This window comes from Primulina huaijiensis, chromosome 16 (assembly GCF_012295235.1).
Source record: "Primulina huaijiensis isolate GDHJ02 chromosome 16, ASM1229523v2, whole genome shotgun sequence".
NCBI lineage: Eukaryota > Viridiplantae > Streptophyta > Magnoliopsida > Lamiales > Gesneriaceae > Primulina > Primulina huaijiensis.
In genome coordinates, this window is record NC_133321.1 from 4,184,338 (window position 1) to 4,201,603 (window position 17,266).

General features: G+C 36.1%; 1 protein-coding gene across 2 annotated transcripts; it reads right to left on the reverse strand.

Moving 5' to 3' along the window:
- Positions 1-8,756: 8,756 nt before the first annotated feature.
- On the reverse strand, positions 8,757-12,165 carry LOC140960672 (uncharacterized). Of its 2 annotated transcripts, none has more exons than XM_073418910.1 (9): positions 11,904-12,165; positions 11,369-11,526; positions 10,884-11,056; positions 10,361-10,454; positions 10,064-10,175; positions 9,871-9,959; positions 9,658-9,743; positions 9,500-9,564; positions 8,757-9,101 (listed from the first exon to the last, which is right to left on the reverse strand). In XM_073418910.1, the coding sequence occupies exons 1-9, from the start codon at positions 12,091-12,093 to the stop codon at positions 8,995-8,997; spliced, it is 1,074 nt and encodes a 357-aa protein (XP_073275011.1). In that variant the 5' UTR covers positions 12,094-12,165; the 3' UTR covers positions 8,757-8,994. The 2 variants fall into 2 exon arrangements, with proteins under 2 accessions (XP_073275011.1, XP_073275012.1); XM_073418911.1 differs by having other exon boundaries at positions 11,414-11,526; positions 11,904-12,160.
- Between the last annotated feature and the right edge of the window lie 5,101 nt (positions 12,166-17,266).

The window sequence follows — 17,266 nt, forward strand, 5'->3', positions numbered from 1 at the left end:
GGGTAGCCATTATCCGACTATCTCGCTAAGAGATTATCTGGCTTGGACGGACTCTTTGGTCTCTGTCGATGTAACGCTCTGACCCGATTTCATAAAATAACAGCGGAATTTAAAATTTTCTTTGAAGGGATGAAGGATTTAAAATACATTTCAATATATAAACAAAAGTTAATACATGATCAATCAAATGAGGCAACAAAATACAAAACATCATTTTTGTGATCATGTCAAAATACTTGCAAAATAGTCTTCTTCCTTCCCTCTCTTATGCATATGACCCCGGCTCCAATCAACGTCCCGGCCCGTCACTCTTATCTGCATCACATGAATAACTGAAATGAGTATGAAACTCAGCAAGTGAAACTCTTACATAGCAATGTACATATACTATACTCTGTAAAACGTGGCTTTGAAAACATTAAATACCATCAACTCTGAAATATGAATACCATAGAATGAATAATAATAACGATGGTATTTCTCTTTTCTCTGTTGGATTGATATCTATATAGTATCTCTGTCTCTGTGCCTCTATCCCATCGATATGAATCGATAACTCTGAGGGATGTAAGCCTATGGTCGTTGATCAACTTATTGCATGCAATCTCTGACTATGTATCTATCAATCCAATAAAACATTTGAATTCTCTCTTTGGCATTAAAACAAACACTTTGAAGACTATCTTTTCTCTTGTATTCCCTTTGACATGGTTGAGACATAAAATGCCTCTAATATACAACAAGGTGTATTAATACATAGCATGAATCAAATGGAAGGGAATAACACTTTAAAACCATTGAAACACAATACATATATTATCATGTGAGCACAAGAAATGAAATTCCACTTACAACACTTGTAGCACTTGGTTTCTTAAACCTTGATGGTGATCCTACAATAATAAACCCAAAAACTAACCATCAACACCCAAATAATAACATTAAATGACCATTTATCACAATACATCTATCACACTTATCATCCCCTAACTCCACCATCTTCAATAACTCAAGAACAAGAAGAAAAACCACTTACCTTTGCCCCTTTTTCTAAAAAGATGAAGTTCCAACTCCGGATTGAAGATTAATTGCTTGATTGAAAGAAAGGATAAGAAGAAAATGAAGAACCCTACTTGGAAACGTTGGAGGAGAGAAAAAGAAGAGAAGGGAAATGAAGAAAATGAGAGTTTCAATCGGTTTTATGCCTTAATTCACCCAAAACACGCTTTTGTACTGAGCTGGCGCTCGGGCGGTCATAAATTCCCGCTCGGGCGCGGACCATACTGTCCGGTACAAAATTTACAGAACCGGTGGCGCTCGGGCGGTCATAAATTACCGCTCGGGCGCCGCTCTGCGCACAGCTGCCTCAAAGATTGCCTCCGAAACGCCTCTTCCCGACATAATTTGAAAAAGTGGTAAACATGAAAGTTGTAGCTCTATGTCTTGGCTTGCATCTCCAATTGGACTCATGTCATTTGAATGTCTGAGGAAAAAGTTATGCTCATTCTCCCAACATGTGTCATTATAGGAACGACGATACGCGCGACACACTTCGGGGCGCTTTTGGCTTGTCTTCCACAATGATTTGAACAAAGCTCAAAACATGAAAGTTACACCTCTATGTCTTATCTAGCCACTCCAATTGGCCTCATACCAATTGGCTCAACATACGAATTATCATGAATTTACTCGCAACGCCGCTACAATATAACTACGCATCATCTATAAACACAATACCATAAATCATAAATCTCAACTCTTAACATCAAAACTATACTTAAACTTAACCAAGGAGTCAATAAACATATTAAATCTTAAATCGTACCGATCACCAAGCTTGGATATTACAGTCGAAGTCATGTTCCCGGCAATTTTAACTGATCCCATAAGAATTATGTTTACAAATTTAACGAATCTTTCTTTATTGAGATCAAGTGTTCCTATTGTGATACTCATATTCGATGTCAAATCATCTATGAGATTTTCTTTGTTTTTAAGTCTAGTACATCAAAAATAATCATAACAACATAAGGATGTATTGATTCTAAAACATTTTTCTCATAAGGTGTTTGGTGCAAAAAAAATTTGATTCATTATTATTTACATTGTTCTCACTGGATGTGCTTCACCACCAACCTGAAATTCGCTTTGGGTCATCACATGTTTGTATCATAGGATCTCAATCTTTTCCTCGGTGGTTTCATAGAAGGTATCATATTAAATATAGATTGGTCAATCGAGTTGTGTTTATTTTCAAATCTATGATCTTGAGATTTGCAAAAGACTCTGCAAGATTTTGAATATCATTGAGACCAATCCTTTATATGTTTGTCATCAAATTATTAATTTTTTCGAGACAGTTTTGATAAGACTAATCATTTTCTATTCGTCGGTTAAATATTTTTGCACCACTTTGGCCTTTCCAATTTTTCTATTCGTCGGTTAAAGATTCTGCACCACTTTGGCCTTTTCCATTTGATGTAACAAGGGTTCAATACCAAAGGAGGGTAATAACCTTCCTCCCATGATTCTGTTGCTAGAACTAGGTTGGTGTTCTATGCTTTGGATCCTTGTTTGAATTTCCTTCAAGATTTTATTTTTGTTTCTTAACGATATCTTCAATTTGTTGAGGTACATAATATAGCTGATTACCATAATTCTGTACAATATTTTGGATTTCTTTAATATCTCTCGAGAATCTAGAGGAATTCGAAACTATTTTTAATAATATAGTATTTTGAATCATATTTTATCTTAGTAATATGATTCATTCCTATTTGTTCCTGATATATAACATTTGTTATATTTCATTTTTTAAATATTCCAAAACATTGAGATAAAACCTGAGAATAATAAATCTCGAACATATGTTCGGATTCGTAACTTGATAAATTTCTTATCCTTAGCAAGATAAATTACTTAATAATAATATTTTATACGTCTGAAATAAAAAACATAGGTTATGATACATTTTTCAATACATTTTATATGGATTTTCTACTAATAATCAAACCAAGGTTATTTTTGGCATTTTTTTAAAAATGTTTATGCTTTGAAGACTAAATTGGGAAAATCTTTGAAAGATAAAGAACTAACTTGGGAACGTACAAAATAAAAAGATAGAACTGAGATGTTGTTAAATATTAGAGATTAAATTGAGTTTTTACTCTGACTTTAGATTCAAATGGAGACCATCGATGGAAAGGAGTTAAAAGTACATACTATGCTCCACCAGCTGCAACACAGTCGTTGGATCCCTTCGATGGGAGTTCGCCTCACATGAATTCATGTGAGACTCACGTGATCTGAGGGCTATGCATAGTGTTGATCCCACGTGCGGTAATTTGAGATAATAAATATGAAAATAAATAATAAACTGGACACCGAGATTTACGTGGAAAACTCCTAAAAATTATTAGGGTAAAAACCACGGGCAAGATGAAAAGAATTCCACTATAATATTTTATAGTGTACAACCCACTCACTGTGTTTCCAAAGAGAACACACACTATCTTAATACAGGAGAACAAAAACCTCACAAATATTATAGAACAAGCAATTGCTATAAGATGAGAGAAAACTCGAAGAAAAGATCATTTCAGAATGAGGGGGATAACTCTATTTATAGAGCCCCTTGTCCGTGTGAAGACGCGTCTTCTGTCTTAATTATTAGTCAATATGTCAACCCACGTATTATAAACGTTTTTGCCACCAACCTAATAAATATAGTCTACCCACTTTATTCGACAAATGACTTGCCGAAATTTCTCCCACTTGGAGATTTAATTGAAGTCAAACACATCTCCACACATCTTTTCAATCTTGACATTATCTGCTGCTTACATTTTTGCTAGGCCACTTGAGCATCTACACCACTCAAACTTATCAGTGTTCACTGGCTTGGTCAGAAAATTAGCTATTTTATCTTTTGTGTGGATCTTCTGCATATCCACACTTCCTTCTTCTATTACTTCTCGAACAAAGTGAAATTGGACTCCAATGTGTTTCGTCCTGGAATGAAACGCTGGATTCCTTGCAATGTGCAAGGCACTCCGACTGTCACAAAACAAAAGAACATTCTTTTGTTTGTGTCCGGTTTCTTCCAATAACTTTTTAATCTATATTACCTCCTTGCAAGCTTGAGTAGCTGCCATATATTCTGCTTACATCGTAGATAACGCCACAACTGTTTGCAGTTTTGAAACCCAGCTTACTGATCTTCCTGCAAGTGTAAACACATAAACAGTAGTAGATTTTCTCTTATCAGGATCACCTGCATAATCTGAATCGACATAGCCCCTGAGTGTAAAATCTGATCATCTATAACATAATGCACCATTTGCATTACCCTTAATGTATCTAAGGATCTTCTTAACTGTGCTCCAATGCTCTCGTCCAGGATTCGACATATACCGACTAACTGCTCTCACTGCTTGAGCAATGTCCGGTCTTGTACAGATCACGTCGAACATCAAACTTCCCACTGCTAATTCATATGGTACTCGAGACATCTCTATCATATCTGCTTCACTGCTAGGACACATCTCGGAGGATAACTTGAAGTTAACAGGAAGAGGGGTCGATATTGGCTTACTATCTTGCATGTTGAAGGGTTGTAAGACTTTCTTCAAATAATTTTTCTAGGAAAGCCAAATCTTTCTGTTACCTCTGTCTCGGTGAACTTGCATCCCTAGAATCTTGTTTGACGGTCCCAAGTCCTTCATATCAAATTCCATAGCCAACTGTGCCTTCAATCCTTGGACCTGATTTTTGTTTGGTCCTGCTACCAACAAGTCGTCCACATACAACAACAAGATAATATAATCATCACCAGACCTCTTGAAATACGTACAAGGGTCTGCACTTAGTCTGTTGTATCCAAAGCTCATGATATAGGAATCAAATCTCTTGTACCAACACCTCGGAGCCTGTTTGAGACCGTACAGAGATTTGTTCAACCTGCAAACCAAGTTCTCTTTGTCTTTTTCCGCGAAACTTTCTGACTGGAGCATATAGATTTCTTCTTCTAGATCTCCATGAAGAAATGCAGTTTTCACATCTAGCTGTTCTAGATGTAGGTCAAGCACCGCACACAATGCCATCACCACTCTGACTATTGTAAATCGAACTACAGGTGAAAATATTTCATTAAATTCAATGACTTCTTTCTGAGTATACCTTTTTACCACCAATCTAGCACGATACCGCTCCACTTGGTTATTGCAATCAAGCTTGATCTTATAGACCCATCTGTTACCAATGGCTTTCCTTCCTTGTGGTAGTGTAACAAGATCTCAAGTTTTATTCTTATCTAATGTCTTCAACTCTTCTTGCATTGCTATCATCCATAAGGATACATTCGAGCTTTGAGTAGCCTCGTGGAAACTCGATGGCTCACCATCATCTGATAATAAACAATATGCAATATTGCTTTCGGTGACATAATCTGAAAGCCAACCTGGTGGTCTTCTGTCTCCAGTTGACTGCCTCACATTGGAAACCTCAGACTCAACATGTTCTTGTTCTTCGTGCTCTGGTACTGCTTCACAAGAAATTTGACCTTCGTATGTCTTATTTTCCACCTGAAATATAGTAGTTTCTGACTTCAGTGTGCCTTTGTCTCCCTTTACTTTATCTTCTTCGAAGATAACATCTCTGCTGATGACCAGCTTGTGGATAGTAGGATCCCACAAGCGGATCCCACAAGCGAAACCCCTTTACTCCATCAGCATATCCCAAGAAGATACATTTTCTGGATTTCGAATCCAACTTTGATATTTCTTGTTCATTGTACAGAACGTGTACATAGGACTTCCAAATGTATGCAAATGAGAATAATCTGCCGGCTTTCCGGTCCATATCTCCATCGGAGTCTTCAAATCAATCGCCACTGAAGGAGAATGATTGATAATATAACAAGCGGTTTTGACTGCTTCCGCCCAAAATGACTTGTCTACACCCGCAGTCCTCAACATAGCTCTTGTTCTGTCCAACAAGGTGCTTTCATGTTGACAATATGCATCAAATTCGTCACTGGTATGTTCTCCTACATTGTCAGTCCTCAAACACTTGATTTTCTTTTCAGAATCAAGTTCAACCCGCGCTTTGAAATATTTGAATATCTAGAAAGCGCCTGATTTCTTCTTGATCGGATACACCCAACATCTCCTAGAGAAGTCATCAATGAACGAGACAAAGTATCTCGCTTCTCCTAGGGATACAAATGGTGCTTGCCAAATATCCGAATGAATCAGCTCCAATATGATTTTGCTTTTGGCAGTAGAAGTGTCAAACTTTAATCTGTGTTGTTTACTGGTACCACAATGCTCACAAAAGGGTAATGACACTTTTGTAAGTCCCGGCATTAACTTCCGTTCTAAGAGAATTTTTAACCCCCGTTCTGACATATGCCCGAGCTTTCTATGTCATAACACTGTTAATTCTTCTCCCGGACCAATAGATACAACAGCTAGTTCTGCCTCTTTGTGTGTTTCTCCCAAAAGTTCATGATCCCGTTCTCGATACGTGTTTTGCACCCGATATCATTCAATTGCCCCAAGGACAAAAGATTCTTCGTCAGTCCTTTCACATGTCGGACCTCTTGTATGGTGCGAATGATGCCATCAAATATTTTTATTTTTATAGTACCGACCCCAGCGATTTCCAAGACATGATCATTTTCCATGAATACAGATCCTCTTGAGACTGGTTCATAATGATCAAACCATTCTCTCCGAGACGTCATGTGCCACGTCGCTCCTGAATCCATAATCCATGTGTCACAAAATTTGTGCTTGCCTTCTGCAACTGTTGCTTCGCTGAATAATATTTCACCACCGTCTGAAATACTGGCTGATACACTCTTTTTTATGTGCCATTTACCGCTACATTTAAAGCAGTAAATATTTTTCTTCTTACTTCTCGACTTTGATTTACCTCGTCTTTGGCTCCCACTGGAGTCACGGTTCATAAATCTTCCTCTTATCATTGGCAAAGCCTCTGCCTACTTCGAAGTTACCAACCTATCTTCCTTATTCTTGCGCCGGCTTTCATCTCCAAGAACCGCAGTTAAGACATCGTCGAATTTTAGAAAGCCCATAAGAATATTGTTGGTGATGTTGATGATAAGTTGATCATATGAATCTAGTAGACTTTGAAGTAGAAGCTCCGCACGTTCATTTTCCCCTATTTTATGCCCCATGGAAGTGAGTTGGGCAAATAGAGTATTTAGTTACGTTGATATGGTCGGTCATCGATGAGGATTCCGCCATTCGAATAGTATAAAGCCTTCTCTTTAGGAAAATCATGTTGTTTAACGATTTGATCTCGTACATCTTTATCAGAGTATCCCAAATAACTTTTGCTGTTTTTATCTCAGAGATATTTGACAATACTTCGTCTGCTATAGCCAAGTGTAAATTGACAATAGCATTATCATTAATCTCATTCCACTTTTCATCGTCTGTAATTTCCATCGGTCTATCTCCAATAGCCGCCAAGCAATTCTCTTTTCTTAAAACTACTTGTATCTTTATTTTCCACAGCATAAAATTGTTTCCGTTGAACTTTACTATCTCGTACCTGCCCGCTATTATGTCTATAACAATTTTAGTAGACTGGACAAAATAATCATGCCTTAATAAAAAATCTCAAAAAAACTTTTCTGATGTGGAATATCATTATAGGCTGCAACCACAGAGCATACTCAGAATTTTAAGATATTTTAAACCAAAGTTCTGATAACACTTGTTGGTCCCACGTGCGGCATTTGAGATAATAAATATGAAAATAAAGAATAAACTGGACACCGAGATTTACGTAGAAAACCCCAAAAAATTATTAGGGTAAAAATCATGGGTAAGATGAAAAGAATTTCACTATAATATTTTATGGTGTACAACTCACTCACTGTGTTTTCAAAGAGAGCACACGCTATCTTAATACAGGAGAATAAACACCTCACAAATATTATAGAACAAGCACTCAAATGCTATATGATGAAAGAAAACTCGAAGAAAGGATGATTTCAGAATGAGGAGGAGAACTCTATTTATAAAGCCTCTTGTCCGTGTTAAAATAAACGCATCTTCCGTCTTCTGTCTGAATTATTAGTCAATATACCAACCCACGTTTTATAAACGTTTTTGCCACCAACCTAATAAATATAGTCTGCCCACTTTATTTGACAAATGACTTGCCGACACATAGCATGCGACAGGTTTAAGTAGAACGACTGGAAAAAGAAAATGGACGAGCATTCACTCAATCAATCATCAACAATCACTCAACTTCAGCAAATATTATACGGAAAAGTTAACAAATTTCTGTTATTCTGGAACATTTCAATTATAATACACAAATTCTCAAAGAAACAGAACAAAATGGTACAACAATATGAGGCCAATGCCAAAATAAATAAATTTAGCACATTCTTGAATGCTGTAACAATAATCCTTCAGGTAATTGCATTCACAATTCTTTCGAAAAGTCGAGCACGAAACCCTCTATGTAAAATCAACAATATTTTCCCAAAGTTTTTAAATCGTAGGCACGTCTAGTGTTACGTAAGAGTAAAGAGTTTTAAAGACTATTGATTTTGTTTAAGGAGCTTCTTGCAATTTTGTTTTTTTACAAAAACTGTGAATACAATTTGCCCAACTATATTCATCTGCAGAATGTCATTTTTTTATGTCTGTATATTGCCGGACCTGATTTCGCTGAACACCCTGGAATGCTTATATTCATGTACAGAGAGGTGGAGAATTTCAATCACATTCCCGATCATTTGGTATAATATATCAAAGATGCTGAAATGCTTATATTCATGTATATCGAGGTCAGAAATTTAAACAGTTTCTAAAAAATTTGCATGAAAAAAGCAAGTACAACAACGAAAAGTGATATACATGTATGCATTGTCTGGTGCAATCAGATCTTTAAGCAATGCTACCTCTAGAAAAATCTCCAAGCAATGAGATTGATGGAAAGAGTTACTCAGAGGCTCTCAAGAAACTGTGCAAAGCTGATATATTTTGGCTCCCATCCTAGCTCAGCACGAGTTTTCGAGTTGTTTAGTTTCTTTCCAAGAGGATCATTTGTTCCTGCAAAATAACAATTGTTACCAAAAGTTGCCACTTTCAGAAAATGAAATTATTCGACATGGGAGATTTTTACCTCGTAAATAAAATGTTGATCATCATAATACCAATTTTTTTAATTTTTATTTTAAAAGAAATTACATTTCTCTTCCATGATGCATGCCCATGCCCATATTACATTTTTAAGAGGGGGGGGGGGGGTATAAACGAAGACATTTTGATGTATTCGTGCATAAAGAGTGAGTGAAAGGCTTGACTGTTTGTATCTTAGTGGAAGTAAATACAATCGCCATTTTAAGCATTGTAGGGCGATTTACATTATTGGGATGTATGTTATGTGTGTTAAGTATAATTTTCTTCAAATTTAAACTAGTGACACAATACTAAAAATATGAGCTTGCCTGTAAAAGCATCAAACTTCTTACTAAACTTCCCACTCTTATTGACCAATTCCATCACTTCCTGCCTGAAAGAAAACAACGCATTTGTAATGATATCGAGAATTTTTAAATGTTTAAATTCCAGGTATGTACACAAACTCATGATATAACGAGATAACCTTGATAAAGGGTGATTATCACAGCCAAGAAAAATTCTGCCTCGAAGATTCTTTTTCAAGATGGCAATTGAAAGTGATGCTGCATCCTAAAAAAAATACATGAACCATCACATTCGATTATGTTTCCATAGAATTGAAGCATATTACAAACCATAAGTCATATTTATCTAAATGGAAAAGGATGTAAGCGAACATAGCAGCCTGGAATTTCACCGTGTAATGTATTAGATTGAGAATGTGGTCTGGACGAACATCAAGAATCCCTTTTTCCAACCAATATGAATGAGCGCCTCTATCTGCTTTGTGATGCAAGTTAAGGACTTTTTTTTGCAGCTTGACTCGATGATTTAAAGGTTGAAAACATCTCTTAGACATAATAACAATTACTCAAAATCCAAAAAGGATATGTAAAGTCCAGCCAATCTAACAACACATCCTCCTGCCTCCAACACTTCTTTCTCTGCCTTGAGTAAAGTATCAGTTCTCGGGCTCCTCCCTATTGGTACCACTGGAGTATCCTATGAAGTATAGAGCAAGGAAAAACTACTGAAATATTTCATAGCAACATGCATATTTAATGTTGAAAATAATAATACACATTTTAAGAACCTTGTTTGGTGGCTGATTTTTCAAAAGAGTAGCTTTTTAAGAAACCGAATTCAAGTGTTACCAGTAGAAAGTTACCATGTATCAGATTAGATACCTCATCACAAGATCCATTATCACTGCAATCATAAGGAGCAGAGCTTGAAGTAAATACAAAAGATCCTTCACCATTCCAATTTAGAGTCGCTACCCTGTTTACATGGTCACAGAAGGAATCAGATTGTCATCTAGCTTCAAGTCTTCCAATGATATAAGGTAGTTCGAGAGCGGATTGTTACAACGATAAATATATTAAGATTTCTTCTGACGGGTTTAAAAAGTTCCAGACCAAGATAGTTAAAGATTTATAATTAAGTTTTGGAGATGATTTTTCATGCCATGGAACAGGAGTAATCGAAGTCTAAATTGTGTTATTCCATCATCTGATCTACGATAACAGACTTCCCACATGCATGAGAAAAATTGGTTCTGATCAAAGAACATACAAGTGATTTGCAGGTGTCAAAAACATGCACGAGCCACAAAATTTTCAATTCAAAAGAAAAAAATTCAAATAGCAAATAGCTTACTGGGCGAGAAACTGAAAAATGTGTGCTATGTAAATATGTTTTTACAAGCACCTGACATCACCAGGGTAATCTGGATTTTGATATGGAGGGGCACAGTAAATCACATAAGGGAACTTATGAGCCACTTGGGTTCCCTTCAGAGATGGACTGATCCCCATTTGAATTAACTCGTCGTGATGGTCACTTGTTCTGGTCTGCCCATAAATTTGAGAACCCGGATGTTCCTAACACATTTAAACATTCAGTCATTCACAGACTGTTAGGTATGCACAGCACATCAATTAAATGACAAATACATCCCAAATGCAAATACCACATTAACACTAAAGAGCTTTCAAGGAACGCCGCACCAATCTTTTACAAAACATATGTCACCGCAAAATCTTTCATTCAAGACCATCTCCAAAACCAACATCTCTCAGACAAGAATACCAAAATCTTAGACAAATGATGCAACATGTACTTAAAGATGTGTATTATGAAAACTAGATGTGTACCAACTAAGTTAAATCACGTTTTAAGGTAATGAAACTAACTCGGCCAAGAGAGCACTCCATATTGTATGTTTTTTCATAAAATACCTTTCGCCATTGCTCAGCCACAATGCGTCCTAGCACACCTGGCCCAACAATCAACAAGTCATTAGTCCCGACCATTCCTGAAGATGAAGCTTCCAATTCTTCGCTTCGTGCACCTTCAACATATTTGGCACATACATTAAAATCACATAACGCTACATCATCCACATTCAACTAGATGGCTATACTAATATCTGTACAGCACAGTCATATAACTCCAAAATAAAAAAACAAGTGTACTGTGTACATAAAGAATGGATGTATTGAATACCAATGTTCTTAAATATCATATCAGCAACTCAAAATCATCAATCAAATGAAGTTTAATATGATACACACGTTATTTTCTTAACCAATTATCCACACTCAGTTCGTGTTACATAAAAACAAGAATCCAATCTTCCAATAACAACTAAAAGCTCGATCGATAACGCAACAAAGGACCACGGCATCAATTCACCACAAACTGTAAACACAAGCAGGTAGCTCATACCGACGGAGGAAAAGGCGTTGACTTTCACTGAAGGACGAGGGGCCAGCGGAGACGAAGCCGTAGAGTAGGTGACAGGCCCGAAGAAAGGAAACTTAAAACTTTTGGAACACGCAGAATTCTTCCTCCTCCGATTTCGGGTGAGACCCACGATTCCTATGCCACTTAGAATGCACAATTTGGCTGTACCCATCACCCAAGATCAGATTATAGGTGAGGTTCATTGATGAGATAGCGATTATTTTACTGGTAATTGTTAAGAACCGTAGGTAGTGTAACAGCAGAGGAGTAGACATTCAGATAACCAATCATAGATATCCACGTTGTGGGACTCCAAAAGGACGTTTATCTTTTTTACAATAATGATAAATAATAATTTTGAAATAAACGACGTTACCATTAAAAAAAACTCATATAAAATTATCTCACGTTAAATTTTGTGAAATGAATCTCTAACTTTATAAAAATATATTAATTTTTTATTTTAAATATATATTAGATTCACATGGCTTGTGGAAATAGATATATGAGATTGTCTCACGGTAGACCTTATTTTGTTTACACTTTAGTGATCAAGATATTATTTACATTTAAAAGACTAAAGGTATGAATAAATAGATGAAATTAATAAGTATATTATGTTGTATTCTATTATTATATTTGTGAATAAAAATATAACAAAGGATTAATAAATTCTCATCCCAATAGTTAAATATATGTTTAGTCTCTTTCATATCAATTTTTTTTGCAGCCCCTGAATAATACAATATGTTTTTGCACTCTCCGGTACCACATATGTTCTCTTGGATGAAATTCGGTACAAAACACTAAAAATATGAAACAAATATATTATTTCAGAATTAAATGTTTTAGATCTGACGTTGATATGATTTTTGAATACTCTAACATGTATAACAAAATTTGATATTAATGACACGTCTTTTCGGATGAAAATTCGATACAAAACTTTGAAAAATTGTTCTTAATATATGATATATGAGTATTAAATATTTCAGACATGAAACAAATATATGATTTTTGAGTATCTAAACATGTATAGAAAAGTTTGGTATTAATGACATGTTTTTCTGGATGAAAATAGATACAAAACATTGAAAATGTGATACTGATATATGATATTTCAATGAGTAGGTCTCTTGTGAGACGGTCTCACAAATCTTTATCTGTGAGACGGGTCAATCCTACCGATATTCACAATAATAAGTAATACTCTTAGTATAAAAAGTAATATTTTTTTAATGGATGACCCAAATAAGAGATCCGTCTCACAAAATACTACCTGTGAGACCGTCTCACACAAGTTTTTGCTTATTTCAATATAAACTTATCAGATCGGGTATTAATTAATATATGATATTTTAGCACACAAACAAGTGTACAAAGTATCGATTTTAATATAGTTGTTTCAATTTTATACTTAAAATTCTATTTTTTGTACCGGATCCAAAATAATTTGTTCTGTAATATCATATATATGTTCCAGATTTCAATTTTTGCGTCGAATTTCATCCAAAAAATTAATTGTAGGCCTAAGAAGTGTAGAAACATTTTTTTGAATCAGGGATCAAAGAGAAAATATAACACACATTTGATTTTGTTGTTAAGGATTTAAAAGCAAGTATCTCCCAAAAATATGTATTATTTATTTATATAATATAATTTGAAATTATCCATTTTTATTTGAAATTTAAAATTCATGTACTATATATTTTTAAAATTAAAATTTTATAATTAAGTATAAAAAATATGGATTTGGTCATATGAAAATAATATTTTTTCGTTACATATTTGTGAATGTTTTTATTAAAATTGTCGGGTGCAATAATGCTTATGTTGGGAGAGCGATCGAAATGTGACGTTTGACCTCTTATATGATTTGGAATATCGGAGTTGCATCATTACCACTATATATAACTTTAGATAAATCAGCAATCGTTTGATCATGTAATTGATATCAGAGTTAATGTTACATATTTGATTATTATGAATTGCAATGAATGCACTTATTGAGAGAGAAATTATTGCACCTATATAGTACGAAAACGATCAACGCGTGATAGTTGGACTGATGCTTGGATTGTTGTACGATTTAAAAGATTTGATTGCACAATTAACACTAGTTATAGTTGTTCACTCGCAATCGGTGTAAATTGTTTTGTAAAACAAGGTGTATTTTATTTATTCAAACGTATCCTTTGCTTATAGCAAGCCGCTTCAGTTCCAAAAAAGTACCTGAGAGCCCTGAGATCGTTAATTTTATCTTAGATTGTACATGAGATTTAAGAGCTGACTTGGATTCAATATGGTTTCTTGTAATTATCATATCGTCTGCATAAATCAACAATATAGCTATATCTTTACCGTTTTGTTTAACATACCAAAAATGATTATTTTTCGATCGTGTGAATCTTGCGTCCAACATGAGCCGCACAAACTTAAGATTCCATTATCTTGATATTTTTTTTGAGTCCGTACCAAGATTTTAGTAGACGAAAAATCATATACTCCCTTTTGTTTACAAAATCCTCGAGGAATCACCATATAAAATCTCTTCATCAAGGTCACTTTGAAGAAATATATTGGTGATGTTAGAGTTCGTTCCTTATCTGTTGATCTTTCTTGGATTTGCCAAGTGATCACGCATGCATGCACCAGATTTCTCACGCCTCATGCAACTGAAGAAAATGCAAAAGTATTTACGTGGTTCGGCGGAATTCGCCTACATCCACGGGAGGGCAACCAAAATTGTATTGATCAAAGATGGATTACAATTACAGAGCCTTAGATACCCAAGAATACAAAAGAAAAGAAGCTAAAATATTCTCAACAATGGAGTTCCTCCCTCTCTTTTCTTTCTCTCTCGGTCCTCTGTATTTCTTTTGTGAGTCAGTGTGTTGTGTTTCCGTGTTCTCTCTTTCCTTTTATTTTCCCTCATTGACTTCCATCGGTTGATTCCCAAGTTTGTTTCCCCTTGGTAGTTAAATTCCAACCAACCCATCAATCTACCCGGTAGTTGAGTTGGGCCCTTTTCCATGTGCCAACTTGAGAGACACACACCTTCACAAATCTCCACCTTGTCTCCAAGATTGGCTACTCTCCTTTTCCACCATTTATTATTCATGTGGTACTGCATTGATCAAGGTCAAGCAATGTCTGAACTTGACCAAAGGCAGTGATTTTGTTAGCATGTCTGCTGGGTTATCTTCCGTTGCTATCTTTTCAAGTTTTATCTCTCCCTTAGAGATGATATCCCTTACATAATGCAACTTGACATCAATATGCTTTGAGCGTTCATGGAATACCTGGTGCTTTGATAAGTGTATAGCACTTTGATTATCACAGTTTACCACAACCTGTTCTTGATGAACTCCCAACTCTGTTATCAATCCTTTTAACCAGATAGCTTCCTTAACTGCCTCCGTGACAGCTATGAACTCTGCCTCAGTTGTTGATAGGGCTACCACCGATTGAAGCGATGCTTTCCAGCTGATGGCAGTACCATATAGTGTAAAAATGTATCCTGTTATGGACTTTCTGGTATCTAGATTTCCAGCAAAATCTGAGTCCACATATCCTTCAAGTGGCTGTGATGAGTTTTCCTTTTGTCCTTGGAACATCAATCCAAGCTTAGAGGTTCCTTTCAAGTACCTCAATGTCCACTTTAATGCCTCCCAATGATTTTCTCCAGGATCAGCCATAAACCTGGAAATTTGGCTTATTGAATGTGCTAAGTCTGGTCGACTGCACACCATTCCATACATGATGCTTCCCACCCCGTTTGCATACGGGATATGCATCATTCTTTCCTTTTCCTCGGTACCTGATGGTGACTGTGCCATAGAGAGTTTAAAGTGTTGTCCTAGAGGTGTGTTTACTACCTTAGCTTCATGCATATTGAATCGTTTTAGCACTTTCTTTATGTATGATTCTTGGCATAAGAACATGCTTTTACATTCCCTATTCCTTGTAATCTCCATTCCAAGGATTCTTTTTGCCTTCCCCAAGTCCTTCATTTCGAATTCTGAGCTAAGCTGTTGTTTCAATGCTTGTATTTCCGACTTGCTCACGCTTGCTATGAGCATGTCATCAACATACAACAGAAGGTAGGTCATCACACCATTTTCTTTCCTTTTAAAGTAGACACAGCTGTCATAGCTGCTCCTTTTGAAGTTTATTCTTAGCATGAATTCATCGAATCATTTATACCATTGCCTTGGGCTTTGTTTTAATCCATAGAGTGATTTTTTCAGTAAGCACACTTTCTGTTCAGACCCTTTTCCTTCTAATCCCTTCGGTTTATCCATATAGATGGTCTCTTCAAGCTCTCCATGTAGGAACGCTGTCTTTACATCGAGTTGCTCAAGTTCCATATCCATTTGAGTTACTATGGCAAGTATAATCCTTATGGAACAGTGTTTGACTACTGGGGAAAAGATCTCATTGAAGTCTAGTCCTTCCATTTGGGTGTATCCCTTTGCAACTAGCCTGGCTTTGTACTTGAATTTTTCTGTCCCTTGCAAGTCTTCTTTTAGTTTGTAGATCCATTTACACCCAAGCACTCTTCTCCCTTTCGGTCTATCCACTAGCTGCCATGTTTTATTTTTCATGAGTGAGTTTAGTTCCTCATCCATAGCAGCTTGCCAACTTCCCTTTTCTTTGCACGTGACAGCTTCCTCATAGCTTGATGGTTCAAAAAACTCCACCTCTTCAGCAACAGTGAGGGCATACCATGTTAGGTCAGCATGTGCATACCTTTGTGGGGGTCTCACTTCCCTTCTTGCTCTGTCTTTAGCTAGAGTATAAGTTTGAAGATCATGATTGGGTGGATCACTTTCTACGATCTCCTCTTGGGTTTCAGTGTGTCCATCAACTTCTTTTTGAGGTGATTTCTTGTTGGTCTCCACCTCAATTCGTGTTTCAGGTTGACTTGTATTATCCAAGGCAGTAGACTCATCTTTCAGTTTATAGCCCATCTTGGTTTCATCGAATGTGATATCCCTTGTATTGAAACACCTTGGTCCAATGGCTTCCAAATTCCATACCTTATATCCTTTAACTCCATCTGGATAACCTATAAGAATGCACCTCAAGGCTCTTGCATCAAGTTTGCTTTGCTTAATATGTGCGTATGCCAAACAGCCGAATACTCGAAGGTGTGAGTATTCTCCTGGAGTTCCTGTCCATAATTCCATTGGTGTTTTAAAATTTATTGCACTTGAGGGGCATCTATTGATTAGATAGCAGGCTGTATGAATGGCTTCTCCCCAGAATGATTTTGGAAGTCCTGCACTTATAATCATGCATCTAACACGTTCTAGCAATGTGCGATTCATTCTTTCTGCTAC

What these genes read in the sequence shown, in the direction of transcription:
- LOC140960672 (XM_073418910.1), bottom strand. Translation starts at nt 12,093, where the DNA reads ATGGGTACAGCCAAATTGTGCATTCTAAGTGGCATAGGAATCGTGGGT. An exon ending in TGGAGTGCTCTCTTGGCCGA is followed by an intron (nt 11,057 to 11,368) that starts GTTAGTTTCATT and finishes TAAATGTGTTAG; the next exon opens with GAACATCCGGGTTCTCAAAT. An exon ending in TCAATCTAATACATTACACG is followed by an intron (nt 9,744 to 9,870) that starts GTGAAATTCCAG and finishes TATTTTTTTTAG; the next exon opens with GATGCAGCATCACTTTCAAT.